This window comes from Aureococcus anophagefferens (assembly GCF_000186865.1).
Source record: "Aureococcus anophagefferens unplaced genomic scaffold AURANscaffold_8, whole genome shotgun sequence".
Classification (NCBI taxonomy): domain Eukaryota; class Pelagophyceae; order Pelagomonadales; family Pelagomonadaceae; genus Aureococcus; species Aureococcus anophagefferens.
Genome location: NW_008705568.1, coordinates 1,872,221 through 1,887,628, shown reverse-complemented (window position 1 = coordinate 1,887,628; position 15,408 = coordinate 1,872,221). Strand labels below are relative to the sequence as shown.

At 69.8% G+C, this 15,408-nt stretch overlaps 2 protein-coding genes across 2 annotated transcripts in view; both read right to left on the bottom strand.

The window, feature by feature from the left end:
- The window catches only part of AURANDRAFT_37466 (hypothetical protein), a gene marked incomplete at both ends in the record, with an annotated part of 8,113 nt that extends 4,349 nt beyond the window's left edge, over nucleotides 1-3,764 (bottom strand). The window contains one exon of the mRNA XM_009038399.1: nucleotides 2,742-3,764. Within this exon, the coding sequence (XP_009036647.1) occupies nucleotides 2,742-3,710 (969 nt within the window). The remainder of the gene's footprint in view (nucleotides 1-2,741) is intronic.
- An 8,248-nt stretch (nucleotides 3,765-12,012) lies between these two features.
- Nucleotides 12,013-15,408, bottom strand: AURANDRAFT_64063 (hypothetical protein; the record flags this gene model as incomplete). Its single annotated transcript, XM_009038398.1, has 3 exons — nucleotides 12,013-12,756; nucleotides 12,920-13,354; nucleotides 13,510-15,408. The coding sequence occupies 3 exons, from the start codon at nucleotides 15,406-15,408 to the stop codon at nucleotides 12,013-12,015; spliced, it is 3,078 nt and encodes a 1,025-aa protein (XP_009036646.1).

Genomic DNA, 15,408 nt, shown 5'->3' with positions numbered 1-15,408 from the left:
AGCGCACTGACAGCCGGATTCCCAACCCACCCCGCATGGCGGGCGACGAGGACTGGGCCCCGGGCCTGGTGCCGTGGGGCATGGAGCAGCCCTCCCCGGGCCCCTCCCCCTCACCACGCACGTCTTGCACTTCTTCTCACCCATCCGCCTAAGGTCACCAAGTACTACAAGGATTGCACACCGAGCAGTGAACTGGTCGAGAGTATCAACGCTACGATGCCGGATCAAATTAAGAGGTCAGATGTGGACTTGGATCGACTTGCTTCGGGTCTTGCTTCGGAGCTGGATAAAGAGTTCGAGAATGACGATGATGGCATGGATGGGATGAATGCTCTTATGGATGATTCGCAAGCCCCGGCACCTGCTACACGAACTTCTCCGACTCCTGCTGTGACTTCTGACTCGCCTGTGCCTCCTTCGTATATGCCTCCGTACGCTAATCCGAGCATCATCTCAAATTCCAATCAATTCTTCAGTGGAGCTCCAATGCATGCCCATCAAGCCATGCCTTTGACTCCACTGCCCATGTACCATCATCCCATGCATTCCATGCCCCATCAATCCATGCCTCAGATGCACCATGCACCTCCTGCGACTCCGAGGGGCAATACTGGGAACTTGATCGCAAAGATTTCGGAACTGAATGATCTCCTGACGGCCCGGGCTATTACCCAGAGCGAATTCGATACTCTCAAACGAAATTTGCTGTCGTCTCCGCGATGATGGCGCATCTGGGACGTGCTCCGATTCTGCGATCCTGTTCTGCCAGGATCTGCCCCGACGCCTCCCTACTTCTTAACTATCTTATCGTACTCTTCGTTCTGTACTCCCTACTCCTCTGTACTCCTAAAAGTATAGTCCGGATTTCTATGGGGCATACTGTACTCCGGGTTACTCCACATCGGCCGGCCTGCTACCACAAGAGCACGGGTCCGCGCTCGACGACACACAAGGCGATGTCGTCGCAAGTGAGTGCGCATGTTTTCGATGCGGTACTCCGTGGCGACGTCGAGACCCTGCGCGAGTGGCTCACGTCGGGCACTCGTGATTTGAACGAGTGGTTTTGGTACAGTCTCGATAAAGCCTTCGGGGACGACGTGGATCCTGAGGACATTTGCGCCTGCCGTGGTGCTCTTCTACATTGCGCGTGCGACCAAGGAGGGATGGGATGTTTAATTGCCGCCGAGCAGGATCAGCGCGCCGTCGTGAGCGCGCTGCTGGTACACGGTGCTGACGCGAACGCGGTCGATGGCGATGGGCTTACTCCTTTGCACCACTCGTCGAATCTTGACTTGTCCGCGATGCTGCTCGACGCGGGCGCTGATATTGACGCGCGAGCCGATGTGAGAAACAACTGTGAAACGCCGTTGATGTCCAGCGTGCACAACCCGGACCTCGTACGCCTCTTGGTCAGGCGCGGCGCGGACTTTTCTTTGATGGACGATGATGGCCTCGATGCGGAAGCGTATGCGCGCAACCCACACCTTCTAGGGCCTCCGACCCAGATCACGGACTTCCGCGTCGCGGACTTCCTCGCGGGAGTCAAGGCCGCGGGTTCGGATCGAAAATACCTGAACGAACCGCGAGTCCAGCTTTTGATGCTCCGCGCGCTCTGCGCTCGCGGCCGGGCGACGGCGCCGACCGTCATCTTCGAGCGCCTCTTCGGCGCGCCGGCCTCTCACGGACCGCGACGCCTAGGCGGGCCCTCCCCCTCCGCGCCCGTAGAGACATGCGACCTGGGGAGCCCGGTAGCTTGGTGGACCCGGCGCGCGACGCTCAGCCGTCGACGACGTCGTCGGTCTTCTCTGGAAAGTACTTCTGAACTCCGGCCCGGATGATGTTCTGGTGTATACTATACTATGGATTCAAGTTAGACATCTAACCGCCTCTTCGGCGCGAGCGCGGAAGACCCGCGCGCGCTTCCGCTGGAGGTCTTCTGGCTCGTGCTCGCCTTTCTGGCGCGCGGACCGCGACGTCTAGAGCCCCGCTGTAATTCGTGGACACCACTGGCCATTAGAGGATTGGTTACGCGGACTGCGAGAGACGCTCTTACTGCGGCCGGGGGACTACTCCCCGGAGTCAAGGCAGCGGGGTCGTGGCGACAATACGTCCGAGCGCCACGCGTGGAGCTCTTGCTCCTGCGCGCGCTCTGCGCTCGCGGCCGGGCGACGGCGCCGACCGTCATCTTCGAGCGCCTCTTCGGCGCGCCGGCCTCTCCCGCCCGCCCGCCCGCGCTTCCGCGGGAGGTCTTCTGGTTCGTGCTCTCCTTCTGGCGCACGGACCGCGACGCCTAGGCGGGCCCTCCCCCTCCGCGCCCGTAGAGACATGCGACCTGGGGAGCCCGGTAGCTTGGTGGACTCGGCGCGCGACGCTCAACCGTCGACGACGTCGTCGGTTTTTTCCGGAAAGTACTTCTAAACTCCGGCCCGGATGATGTTCTGGTCGCACCAGGGCCGCGAGGGCGAAGGCGGGGGACGAGCCCTCGTCCACGGGTCATCGACTCGGCCACCGTCGCGGTCGCGACGCCGGAGGTCGCCGTCGTCGTCCCCGCGAGAATCGTCCTGGCGTCCGCCGAGTGGGACCAGGCGGCCCGCGGCCCCAAGCTCATGAGCTACGCGGGCACTGCTCCCATAACGCTGCACGTTGCAAGACAAAGTGACCCGCAGAACTAATTACCGCGCGTACGAAAGGGCAAGCTCGAGTATCCGCCGCGACTTTTCGGGTCCGTGCGTTTCTAGTACACGGAAGGTGTTCTTGGAAAGCTCGTGGCCCTTGGTGGCCGCGCGCGCGAAGCAGCGTTTGGCTTCATCAAAGTCGGCCTCAACGCCCTCTCCTTTGAAGTAACAGCAACCGAGCTCGTGCTCCGCGTGCGTGTAGGTCTGCTCCGCGGCGAGCTTGTAGCACCTGAAAGCTTCCACGAAATTCCGGTCTTCGCGTAGCATCGTCCCGAGCCCGCACTGGGCCGCCGCGTTGCCTCGGTCGCTAGCAATCCGATAGAGCTTCATCGCCTTCTTCCGGTCCATCTGAACGCCGTCTCCAGTGGCGCGCAAGACCCCAAGATTGACCATTGCATCCACGTTCCCGAGCTGAACGGCTCTTTTGTAAATCTTCGCGGCCTTCTTCCCAGATTTCACGATGTCGAACTTACCACCAAAGTGATAGGCAGCTCCCAAGCAGCAAATGGCCTCAGGCACGTCGTTTTCCACGTGGCGCCGAAGTTGAGCCAGCTGCGCCGCGCCGTCAAGCAGCGGCGCCCGGCAGAGAGCACACGGCCCGTCGCCGATCCTCTCCTCGCACGACGCGCAGACCTTCCGGCAGCAACAAACTCGGAATTTCGGCTCGACGTTCACGTCCCACTCCTCGTAGCAGACCGGGCACCGCGGCCCGTCGCGGGCCACCGGCTCCGGCTCCGGCTCCGCCTCCCGGCGCGCGCGCGCTGCCTCGAATTCCGCCGCGATGCGCGCGCGCGCCGCGTCCGCGTCCGACCGCGGCGCGGGGCCGTAGAACACTTCTGGCGGCGGCGACGGCGGCGGCGTCGGCGACTCGGCCCGCGCCGCGTCCGCGGCCCGCTCGTCCCGGATCTTCTCACACGCCTTCCGGTGGCCCCGGTCGCGCCAATCGATGATCAAGCAGTCCTTCGAGCAGTACGCGGCGGCCTCGTGCGGCAGGGCCCACAAATGAGTTTGGCCTTGTCTCCGCATATAGAGCATGCTTTGAGCAACGTATACACCTTCAACCGCGCCTTCAGGTCCTCGAGCTCGCGGAGTTTTTGGGCGGAGTAGAGCATGGCAAACTCTCGCTGAAAACGATTCGGTGCTCTTGTGGCAGACGTGCGCCTGGGCCTGCGACCACAAAAGCGACGGGTCCGCGCGCGACGACACACAAGGCGATGTCGTCGCAAGTGAGTGCGCATGTTTTCGATGCGGTACTCCGTGGCGACGTCGAGACCCTGCGCGAGTGGCTCACGTCGGGAGATCGAGATTTGAACGAGCAGTTTTCGTACAGTGTCCGTCTGGAACGAGACGCACTCGCCGAAGATGTAAACGTCGCCCAGCTCGACGATGACCGTGAGCATCTTGATGGCCGTGTCCCGGTGCGGCGGCAGGTACCCGGGCTTCAGGCTCGCCGCGAAGTCGCGCGTGCCGTCCTGCGTCGACCGGTAGATGCGCTGCCACTCGCGCAGGTGCTTCGCGAGGGCGCCCGTGCCCGTGCCCCACTGGGTGTACGTGCCGCGGTTGCACGGCCGGTCGCCCGGGAAGGCGTCCTTGCAGCGGAAGTGGAAGACCTTGACCTGCACGACCTTGACCATGCCCGCGGCGTTCCGCACGTCCGAGCGCCGCGAGTCGAGCTCTTGCTGCTGCGCGAGCTCTGCTCGCGTGGCCGAGCGACGCCGCCGGCTGTCACGCTGCGGACGCTCTCCCGGGAGACCGTGATCTTCGAGCGCCTCTTCGGCGCGAGCGCGGAAGACCCGCGCGCGCTTCCGCTGGAGGTCTTCCGGCTCGTGCTCGCCTTCTGGCGCCCGGACCGCGACGTCTAGAGCCCCGCCCTCGCGCATGATCCCTCTCGCCGATCCCGCGACCCCGCTGCACAAACTAAAGAGAGCCCGGCAGCTTAGCGGACCCCGCGGCGCGGCGCTCACTCCTCGATGACGCACTCGTCGTCGGTCTTCTCCGGGAAGTACTTCTGGATGATGTTCCGGTCGCACCAGGGCGCGAGGGCGAGGGCGAGGGGCGATGCGCGCGGGCACGATGACGCGCGCGAAGTTGATGAAGACCTGCGGCGGGGGCGCGGCCGTCGCGCGGCGCCGCGGCGGCGACGGTCCGACGCGCGAGCTCGAAACGCGCGCGACGTCGCCTTCGGCCGTCCGCGAGCGATGCGCGCGCGCCTCGCACGCCCGCGCGCACAGCCCTCGTTGCATCGCAAAAAAACAAAAGAAGAAGTCCCGCGCGGGCCCGAGCGAAGACGTAGCCGGCGACGGCCTCCTTGCCTTCCACGGAGGACACGTCCGGCAGGGAGCCCGTCGTGTAGGCGACGGCGGCGATGGCCAGCGGCACGCTGCCGAGCCAGAAGGCGAACTCCGTGATCGTGTAGGCCGCGATGCCCGCCTTGCCCGACTGCTTGACGCGAGTCATCGGATCGACGCGGCACTCCTCGGGCACGCGCGGGTCCTCCTTGAGGCCCCACTGGATGAGGAACTCGTCGACGTCGCTCACCTCGACGTCGAGGAGCTGGACCTCCGTCGCTTTCTCCTCGGTCTTCGCCTCGCGCAGCGGCGCGGGCGCGCGGCGGCCGGCGCGGGACACCGGCGCGACGAGCGCGTGCGCGGCCGTCGCGGCGAGGAGCGCGGCGAGGGCGGCCTTCATGGCTGGCATGGTCGGTGGACTCGGAGGCGTGACCCGCGCGCGACGGCGCGGCTTGGGCTTGCGATCTATCGGTGCGTCCCCGCCGCCGGAGAGCTCATGAGCTCAACCGAGCGCTTGCCGTCGAAGTTGCCGTCGCTCGACGCCTCGCGCGCCGCTTCTTACTACTCCTAGACGCGGCGCGCGTCGTCGCGGATCGGGTTCGGGGACGCGGCGTCGTCGAGGGGCGACTGGAGGGACCGGCGCTCGGGCGTGTAGCCCGGCGACGTCGCGGGCCCCGGCGACTCCTGGGAGACGAGCTCGACGTCGCGGCTAGACGGCGTGGTCGGCGTCTGCGCCTACCGGGGACAGTTCGACGGCGTGCTGCGGCGGGGCGCGCCCCTCGCGCGCGCGCGGCGGCCGGCGGACGCGGGGCGCAGGCACCGTCCGCGGCGACGAGAAGAGCGCCGTCGGGCTCTGCAGCGACCGCCGGCCCTCCTCCTCGTCCCTGGCCCAGCGCTCGTGCCACGCGGGCCCCAGGGAGCTGCGGCGCTTCGTGCGCTCCGACACCGTGTGGTCCATGCGCAGGTCCACGTGGTGCGCGTGGTGCACCTGCGGGGGCGCGCCGTCGCGCGGTCCGAGGCGCGGGGGGGCGCGGCGGAGACGCGCCCCGCCCTCCGTGTGGTAGAGGTCCATCTCGTGGGGGTCCGGCTCGCGCTCCTCGACCCAGACGCTGCCCCGCTTCGCGGCGCGGCCGACGTCGTGCGCGTGCTTGGACCGCGCGTCGTCGGCCGCGGCCGGCGACGGCAGCAGGTCCGCCTGTGTGCAAATCAACCAGTGAGCTGGGACGTCGGGGCCAAACTTCAGAATTCTCTAGCTCGGTCAAATCGAAGTCGATTCGGCTGATTTTTGGACGAATCGATTGCTCTCAGCGAGTTCTCGAAGCACGGCGGAAGTGATCGTGTCAAAACATTCGAATACGCGCACATTGAAGTCGGGTTGAAGATTTGATTTGCACACAGAGATCCGCGTGCGTCGTCGCGAAGCCGAAGTCGCCGTCGTCCGGCGGCGGCGGCGCCTCGCCGTCGTCCGGCGGCGCCCAGTCCTCCGCGGAGTGGACGGAGAGCGACCGGAGGCTCTTGGACGTGCTGTCCGACGCCTCCGCGAGCTGGATCGTCTTGCTGTCGAGCGCGAACTTGGCGACGTAGGTCGGGTTCAGCTTGAAGTTGTAGCTCTCGAGGCCCTGGATGCGCACGTGGGACCGGACGCCGTCGTCGGGCTCGACGGCGCGCCGCTGGAGCTCCTCGCGGTAGCGCCGGAGCACGCCGCGCTTCAGCAGCTTCTGCGCGAGGTTCCGCTCGAGGCACGCGGTGCTCAGGGCCTGGAAGTAGTCCGGGAAGTTGTAGCCCTGCTGCTCGATGAGGTCCCGGAAAAAAGCCGCCGCGTCGCAGCAGCCGCACCGCGCGAGGACGCCCGCGACGGCGTCGCGCGCGAAGCCGACGTCGTTGAGCGCGACGCGGAGCACCTTCCGCGCGACCATGCAGAGGAGCACGGCGAGCACGACGACGTGGGGCGCCGCGTTGCGGTGGCCCAGGCGCTCGAGGGCGAGCGGGCCGCCGCCGCGGTCGTCGTCGAAGAACGCGTAGCCGGCGGCGGCCGTCGCGTTCGCGCCCGGCGCCGTCGTCGCCATGGCGCCGACGCCGGCGACGTCGTTGGCGACGATGTCCGGGTTCGTCCACATCCAGACGGCGACGCAGGTCCGCAGGAACACCGCCGTCGGGACGAAGGACGAGAAGAGGAGCGCGAGCTGGTTCGTGAGCGTCTGGGGTATCGCGTAGAACTTGGAGAAGAGGAACTTGTCGATGGCGTACTGGCACGCGAAGACGGCGAGGCAGAGCACGTTCAGCAGGGGCACGCCCGCGGAGAAGAGCGTGCACAGCACGAGGAACTTGATCTGCACCGCGTAGCGGACCTCGAACTTCATCGCGCGGCCGGTGTAGACCTGGGCAGCAAAAGGGTGATTCAACGTCGCTTCAACGTGAGTGTTCCGCGCGCGCGCGTTCCGGAAACATCACCCATGCTTCGAGAGCGCTCCGAGAGATGATCGCTCGTCCAAGAATCAGCCGAAACGAGTGGAAAACGGCCGAGAGAGGAGCCTTTGAAGTTGGGAATTTCGCTCTCTTTTGCTGCCCTGGTGTAGACCTGGTTCAGGCCCGCCTGCGTCATCTGGCGCGTGCGCGACACGTCGTTGGAGAAGCCCCGGTCGTAGAAGCGGGCGAAGCGGCCCGCGGCGTAGGCCGCGGCGTAGCACGCGACGTCGCTGAGGAACGACAGCGCGAGCGACAGGAAGATGGCCTTGGCGACGGCGTCGTACCAGTCCGCGGAGAAGTCGTCGTAGCCGCCGCGCATGACGCCGAACTCGCGGACCCGGGACGTCGCCCGGGGCTTGAAGGCGTCGAACTTGTTGAGGTTGCCGTTGATGAGCACGGCGAGCAGGCCCGTGTTGATGATCGACGCGACCGCGAGCTTCGTCGTCAGCGACCGCATCTGCTTCGTGCGCGACGCGTGGCGCTCCGCCTCGGTCAAAAAGTCGGCGATGTACTCCATGAGCATCTCGACGCCGACGACGAAGACGACGGCGGCCGACTGGTACGAGTAGAGCGTCGCCTTGCGCCTCGCCCACGTCTCGCACCACGTGCCGCCCCAGCGGTCGTAGGCGACGCGCGGCGTCGCCGACGCGTCCGGGTGGCGGAACTCGTAGTCGAGCATGGCGCCGAGGCCCTCGTCCTCGAGGACGCGGTTGCAGAAGCACTCCAGCAGCCCCGTTTCGCCCGTCTCCATGCCGAAGTCCTCGGGCAGCTCGTCCTTGGCGACGTCGGCCATGGACAGCCTCGCGACGCTCGATGTGAAGGCGTAGGTCGCGTCGAGCTCCGGGTCGTGGAGCACGGCGCCGTCGCCGCGGTACGCGTAGCAGTCCGCGGCGGGGAACTTCGCCTCGAAGCGCGCGGACGCCGTCTCGGCCCAGTAGACGACGCCCGACGACGCGAGGAGCAACGCGACGAAGACGAGGACCACGGCCAGCCGGCGCACCGCCTGGCCGCCGCGCCGCAGGCCCAGGTTCTCCCAGTAGAGGTCCCGGGGCTCCGCGGCGCGATCGAGGACGACGGTCCGCGTCTCCTTGAGCCGGAGCTCCGCGGGCTGGATGAGCCAGGCGATGCTGTTGAGCATGGGCGGGTACATCTGCAGGCAGCGGAGGCAGCCCTCCTCGCTCGCGAAGGTCACGTAGGCCGTCACCGCGCGCACGGACTTGGTCGCGTGGTCGTCCGCGAGCTCCTCGAGGTCTTTCTGGACGCCGTCGAACTTGGACCGGAGGAGCGCGTGTTTCAGGTCCTCGCGGCGCGCCGCGTTGCCGCAGCACCCGGCGTGGCCGTCGCGGCCCCGGAGGCGCCGCCGCGCGTCGAGCGTGTCGAGCTGGCGCGCGATGGCCCCGCGCCGCTTCATGAGGCGGATCACGCGCCGGTTGTTGATGCCAAAGTTCACGTCCGCGACGGCGACGTCGCCGTCGCGGTACACGGGCGGCGCGCGGCTCAGGACGTGCTCGAAGTGGCTCCGGAGCAGCTGCGCGAGCTCGTCCAGCGTCTCGTAGGTCCCCGGCAGCGACGACCGCCGGAGCGCGACCGTGTAGTCCGACGGCGTGCAGACGTACTTCTTGTAGAGCTTGCCCGCGGTCCGCTCCTTGCCGTGGAGCCAGAGGCCGACGGCGAGCAGGAAGAGCGCGCCGACGGCGTCGAGGCAGCCTGTGTGGAAATCAACCAGTGAGCTGGGACGTCGGGGCCATACTTCAGAGATCTCTAGCTCGGTCAAATCGAAGTCGATTCGGCTGATTTTGGACGAATCGATTGCTCTCGTCGAGTTCTCGAAGCACAGCCGAAAAGTCTGGTCCAAACCGTTCGATTACGCTCACATTGAAGTCGGGTTGAAGGTTTGGTTTCCACACAGGAGGCAGCTCAGCGCGAAGGACGCGCCGCGCCGCGTCGGCCGGAAGACGCCGCCGAGCACGCTCAGCTTCGACCGCGCGCAGAACGCGACGGCGACGAGGCGCCGCTCGGGGCACCGGTCGAAGGTGCCGTGGTCGCCGAAGGACGCCGCGCAGCCGCCGCCGCGCTCGAAGGCCGACCCGCCGCAGGACGTGTGCTCGCCGCGCGGCGTCCAGCGGAACCGCGCGTCGACGTCGACGGGTAAGGTGCAGTTCTCCGCGCCGAGGCAGAGGCCCTGGACGATGAAGGGCGCCGTGTGCGAGTCGCAGGTCGCGTTGGGCCGCGGGTTCACGTCGGCGTCGAGGTCCGGCGCGTCGCCTTTGACGCCGCGCGCGCAGCACGTGTCGCCGAGGTCCGTCGCGCCCGCGAAGCAGGGCCTGGGCAGGAAAAGAGTGCGAAATTCCCAACTTCCAAGGCTCCTATCTCGGCCGGTTTCTACTCGTTTCGGCTATTTTTTGGACGAGCGATCATCTCTCGGAGCGCTCTCGACGCCTGGATGCTTTTTCTGGAACGCGCGCGCGCAGAACACTCATGTTGAAGCGAACTTGAATCACTCTTTTCCCGCGCGAAGCAGGGCCGCTCGTCCTCGCACGCGTCCGCGCTTTTCACGTCGCCGGGGCACGTGCCGTCGGACCCGACCTGGTGGTCCTCGGGGCAGGTGCAGAACCCGCTCGGCGCGCCGTAGTACGCGAAGACGTCGACGATCTCCGTGCCCGCGGGGCATTCCAGCGCGAGCACGCCGCCCTCGGCGACGTCGCCGCAGACGTGCGCGGACTCGCCCCAGGCGCCGAGCGTGTTGTAGAAGAGGACCTTGAGCGGGTCGTAGCTCAGGCGCGCGTCGCGCTCCGCGGCCGTCTCGCGCGCGCCCGTGTGGAACGCGACGATCGACGGCGCCGCGAGCGCGCTCAGGACGAGGAAGGCTAGTATAACAACTTTCAGCCCCTTGAAGTAGAGGTCCACGCCCAGGCCGTAGCGCACGAGGGGCCGCCGCTCGACGACGAGGCCGCAGCGCTGCAGGCACCGCGGCTGGTGCGCGCCGAAGTCCTCGCAGACCGCGTAGGACCTCCGCTCGCCGGCGCTCTCCCGGCCCGGGCGGTAGAACTTGCGCGTCTGGATTGCCGCGGCGTAGGACAGGAACTTGTGCTTCGCCGTGCCGCAGTCGGGCACGTAGCGCCGCCGCTTCACGCCCGACGCCTCGTCGTGGCCGTGGGCCTCGTTCATGCTGCCCCCCCGCCACACAAAAATGATCAACGTGACGGTAAATTGCACCGACCGATTTTTGCTTGACCCTTGCGTTCAGCTGATGACGACGCAGGTCTTCGAGCAGTAGCCACTCGAAACGACACGTGCGGCAGCGCGACCAAGAGCGCGAGCCACCCGCACGCACAGATGGCCGCGCAGGCCCTGGCGTGCCTGGGCTCGCGCCAGCACACGGACCGCGACGTCGTCGTCGTCGGCGGTTCCTTCGGGGGCCTCCAGTGCGCCCTCGAGCTCGCCAAGGCCTTCCGCGTCACGGTCCTCGACAACAAGGACGTCTTCGAGTTCACGCCGTCGATGCACACGGCGCTCGGGTCGCCGGCGCGGGACGCGGCGTCGCTCTTCGTCGGGCTGGACGACGCGCTGATCGCGGGCGTCCGCTTCGCGGTAGGCGTCGCGACGGGCGCGGACGGGACCGCCGTGCGCGCGACGCTCCGCGGCGGCGAGGCCGCGACCTTCCCCTACGACTACCTCGTCGTCGCGACGGGCTGCGCCTACCCCGGTCCGACGAAGGCGCCGCCGGACAGATGTATTTTACGGGACGAGCGCCTCGGGGCCGTCGAGGGCGCGCGGGGCGCGCTCGCGCGGGCGGCGACGGTCCTCGTCCTCGGCGGCGGCGCCGTGGGCGTCGAGGTCGCCGCGGAGCTCGTCGAAGCGAAGGGCGGCGCGGCGGTGACGCTGGCGACGGCGGCCGACGAGCTCGCGCCCGACCTGCCGCCGGCGACGCGAAGCCAGGCGCTCGCGTGGCTCCGGGACCGCGGCGCGACGGTGCTATTGGCGACGCGCGCGGCGCGCGTCGGCCCCGCGCCGCCGGGCCCCTTCGCGGGCGGCGACGTCGACGTCGGCGGCGAGCGGAAGCGCTACGGCGCCGTCGTCACGTGCTTCGGCGCGGCGCCCTCCACGGCCTGGCTCGACGGCTTCGCGGCGCTCGACGGCCGGGGCTTCGTCTCCATCGATGCCGCGACGCGCCGCGCGGTCCTCGTCGACGCCGACGCCAAGGTCTTCGCCGTCGGCGACGCCGCCGCGAAGCCGGACGCGCAGCGCCTCGCGTCGTACGCGCACCTCGAGGGCGAGTACGTCGCCGCCGCCGTCGCCGCGGACGCGGCGGGCGCGCCGCCGCCGGCGCCCTACGCGCCGCCGCCGCGGCTCGTCTGCCTCTCGCTCGGGGCCTACGACGGCGCCTTCGTCTACGACGCGGCGGTCGTGCCCCTGCCCGGGCGCGCGGTGCCGCTCCTGAAGAGCGCCATCGAGAAGTGGTTCATCCGCCTCCTCCCCATGCCCTACGCCGTCCTCAAGTGGCTCCCGGGCGACGACGCCGCGCGCGCGTGGTCCAAGGGCGGCCGGTGACGACGACGGCCGGCGCGTAACGACGACTACGTTTAGCCACCGCCGGCGCAGGCGGGCGGCGCGCTCGCCGGGAGCGCGGCGCGGCATAGGCCGCGCGCGGGCTCGGGCAGGCCGTCGAGCGCGGCCCACCACGCGCGGACGGCCGCCGCGTGGCCCCGGCAGGGCCCGCCGGCGCCGCAGGTCCCGAGGTCCGCCGGGTCGCAGCCCTCGGGTAGCTCCGCGCACCACGGCGCCGAGTTGAGGAAGAAGTGGTACGACTCGCCGGCGACGGTTGCGCCGCAGTCGCGGTTCGCGCGGCCCGGCGTCGCCGTCGCCCAGCCGCCGTCGTCGACGGCGACCCAGTCCGGGAAGGCGTGGTTCAGGATGGGCTGGTCGTGGCCCGGGCAGAGGCCCCCGGGCCCCGCGTCGCGGCGGAGCGCGGCGGCGCCCAGCGACGCGGCGTCGTACGACGCGTACGCGGCGCGGCCCGGCCGCAGGGCCATCATGCCGCTGTTGAAGCAGCGCCGCGCGCTGCGCTCGTCGCGGCGCGCGAGGAGCGCGAACTGCCCGGCGCCGTCGAGCCCCGCGAAGAGCGCGTCGAGCTTGCGCTTCAGCGACGGCCCGGGGAGGGGCACGTTGTCGACGTCGAAGAAGACGACGCGGTCGAAGGGCAGGAGCCAGAGCCCGCGCTTCCGGTTGCTCGGGACGCCGTCCTTGACCTTGATGACGCCGGGCCGCGCCGAGGACCAGCGCTCCTTGCGCACGGGCGGGCCCTCGAAGAGGTCCCACGTGCTCGCCTGCGCCGGACACGACCCGTGGCACGCCCCGTCCGCCGCGAACGTCGCGCGTCTCTCGCTCGGTCGCGTCGACGTCGTTTCGGCCGATTTTTAGTTGGACGATGTCGTTTTCTCTCGTCGAGCGGTTTTTCGAGAGCCACGCGCGCGTGTCGAAACCGCGTACGTGCATAGTGAAGTCGTGTTTCATGTGCGCGTGTCCCGCGCGCGCGCTCGCGAGGATCGCGCGCGTGGCCTCGGACGCGTTCGACACGACGGCCGTCCGCGGCCGCGTCGGGTCGGCCTCCGCGAGGAGCGCGCCGAGCACCGCGGCGCCGACGGCGAAGGGGCCGTCGCCGTAGACGAGCGTCGCGTACGTCTCCGTCTCCCGCCGCGGCGCCGCGGCCGCGGCGAGCACCGCCGCGCGGACCGCCGCGCCCGCCGCGGCCGGGTCGTCGCGGAGCTCGGCCTCGTCGACGGCCACGAGCGTCCCGAGTTCCGCGGCCGCGGAGGCGACCTTGCGCTCGCGGTCGCCCGCCGCCCGGGCGTCGCCGCCCGCGGCCTCGTCCCGCCGCACGTGGACGTAGACGAGCGCGGCCTCCGGGTCCTCGCGGCGGAACGCCTGTGCCGGAAACAACCGGTGGAACGTCCCGTCCGGCAAAAACCTCCCTAGCTCGGTCGCATCGAAGTCGTTTCGGCTGATTTTTGGACGGATCGTTTTCTCTCGGCGGGTTCTTTTGAGACAGCGAAACGAATATGTCACAACCGTGCGAATACTTGCATATTGAAGTCGTGTCGAATATTTTTGTGTCCCGCCCGGCGGAACGCGTCCGCGGCGCGCGCGAGCCGCGGCGGCGCGCCGGCGGCCCAGGCCGCGCCGCCGGACGCCGCCGCCGGCGCGACGGCCGCTAGAATCGGCCGCTGGGGCCCGCCGGCCGCGAGGCGCAGCGAGCACGCGAGCTCGCCGAGCGACGCGTAGCGCGCGCCGTCGCCGAACCCGTCGTAGTGGAACTTGGGCTGCTTCGCCGCGCGGAGGTTCCGCGGCGCCGGCGGCAGCTTCTTGTGGACGAAGCCGTGGAGCGCGTCGAAGGCCGCGACGGTCGCGACGCCCTCGAGCGCGCGCGCGGCGGCCTCGACGGCGTCCCGGGGCCCGCCGACGAACTGGACGAGCGCGGCCGGCCGCAGCGTCGAGTTCGCGGCGCAGGGCACGGCACCGCCGTCCCAGGCGCGCCCGGCGAGCACGTCCGCGGCGAAGCCGGGTTTTCGGGCCTTGGCGTCGAGGAAGCCGTCCTCGTCGACGGCGAAGGCGCCGCCGCCGACCGGCGCGGCGCCGTCGCGGAAGGGGCCGAAGAGGCCGTCGCGGCGGTCGCTCCAGATGCGGAAGTGGAACATGGCCGCCTCGACGACGGCCCCGTCGCCCGGCGACGCCAGGGGCCGGAAGGCGAGCGCGCCGCCGCCGTCGAGCGCCGCGGCCGCGGCCGCGGCGCCCGCCGGCGCGGCAACGCACGCGGACGACCGCGGGCACGACTCGTTGAGCCACTCCATGCCGCGGCCGCAGGGCCGCTCGACGGGCTCCGGCGCGCCCGGCGGGCCGAGCGCGGGCGCCGCGCGCGGCGCGGACGCCGCGTAGGCCGCGACGCGCGCCGCGCACGCGCCGCCGCGCGACCGCGCGCAGCGGACGACGCGGCCGCGGGCCCACCAGACGCGGTCCAGGGCGTGGTCGCTGAACACCGCCGGGAGCGTGAGCACGGACAGCGGCGCGAGCAGGGCCCGGGCCTCGGCGACGTCGAAGCCACCGCTCCCGGCGAGGCCCGCGAAGCGCGCGGAGAACGCGGCGGCCTCGTCGCCGGTGACCGCGCTGAAGAACGCGCAGCTGTAGCAGGCCTCGGCGCTCACGTAGCGGTCCCCCGGCCGCGCGGGCAGCACCGTCGGGCAGCCCGGCCCGCCCAGGGGCTCGAAGTTCCGCGCGGCCGGCGCCGCGGACCCGCCCTTTAGCTTGAGCCGCAAATTCGCCGCGAGGTGCGTGGAAAGGTGCGCGCACCTCAGCCAGCGGAGCATGGCCGCGTCGCTCGCCAGGTCCAGGAGCATGAGCTGGCCCCGCGCGAAGAGGCGCACGGGGTCCTCCTTCGTCGCGAAGGCCCACGTCGCGACGTCGTAGCCGTCGCCCGCCGCGACCCACGGCTCGAGGTCCCCGAAGACGACGTCCAAATCCGCGTAGCTCGCCCGGTCGAAGCCGGCGGCGCGGAGCTCGTCGCGCCAGGCGTAGAGCCAGAGGGGCTTGAGCTCGATGACGACGCGCGGCTTCGCCGCCAGGGTTTTTACCACCAGCGCCTCGACCGCGGCCCGGGCTTCTCCCGCGAGCCGGAGACCGCGCGCGGCGCCGGCCGCGAGGCCCCGCGCGACGCCGCCGGCGCCCAGCTCCCAGATCTGCACGTGGTCGACGCCGCGGCAGCTCGCCGGCACGCCCGCGCGGTCCGCGTCGTCGACGACGAGCACGAGCGTCGCCGCGGCGCCGCCGGGCCGCGCCAGCGACGCGCAGGTCGTCGCCGCGTAGCGCGGCATCGTGCCGTCGCCGAGCCAGAGCGCGACGAGCGCCACGCGCGCCGGCGCCGCCGGCGCCGCCAGCGCGGCGACGAGCGCCGCGCGCAGCAAGGCGCGCGGCGGGCAGCCCACCAT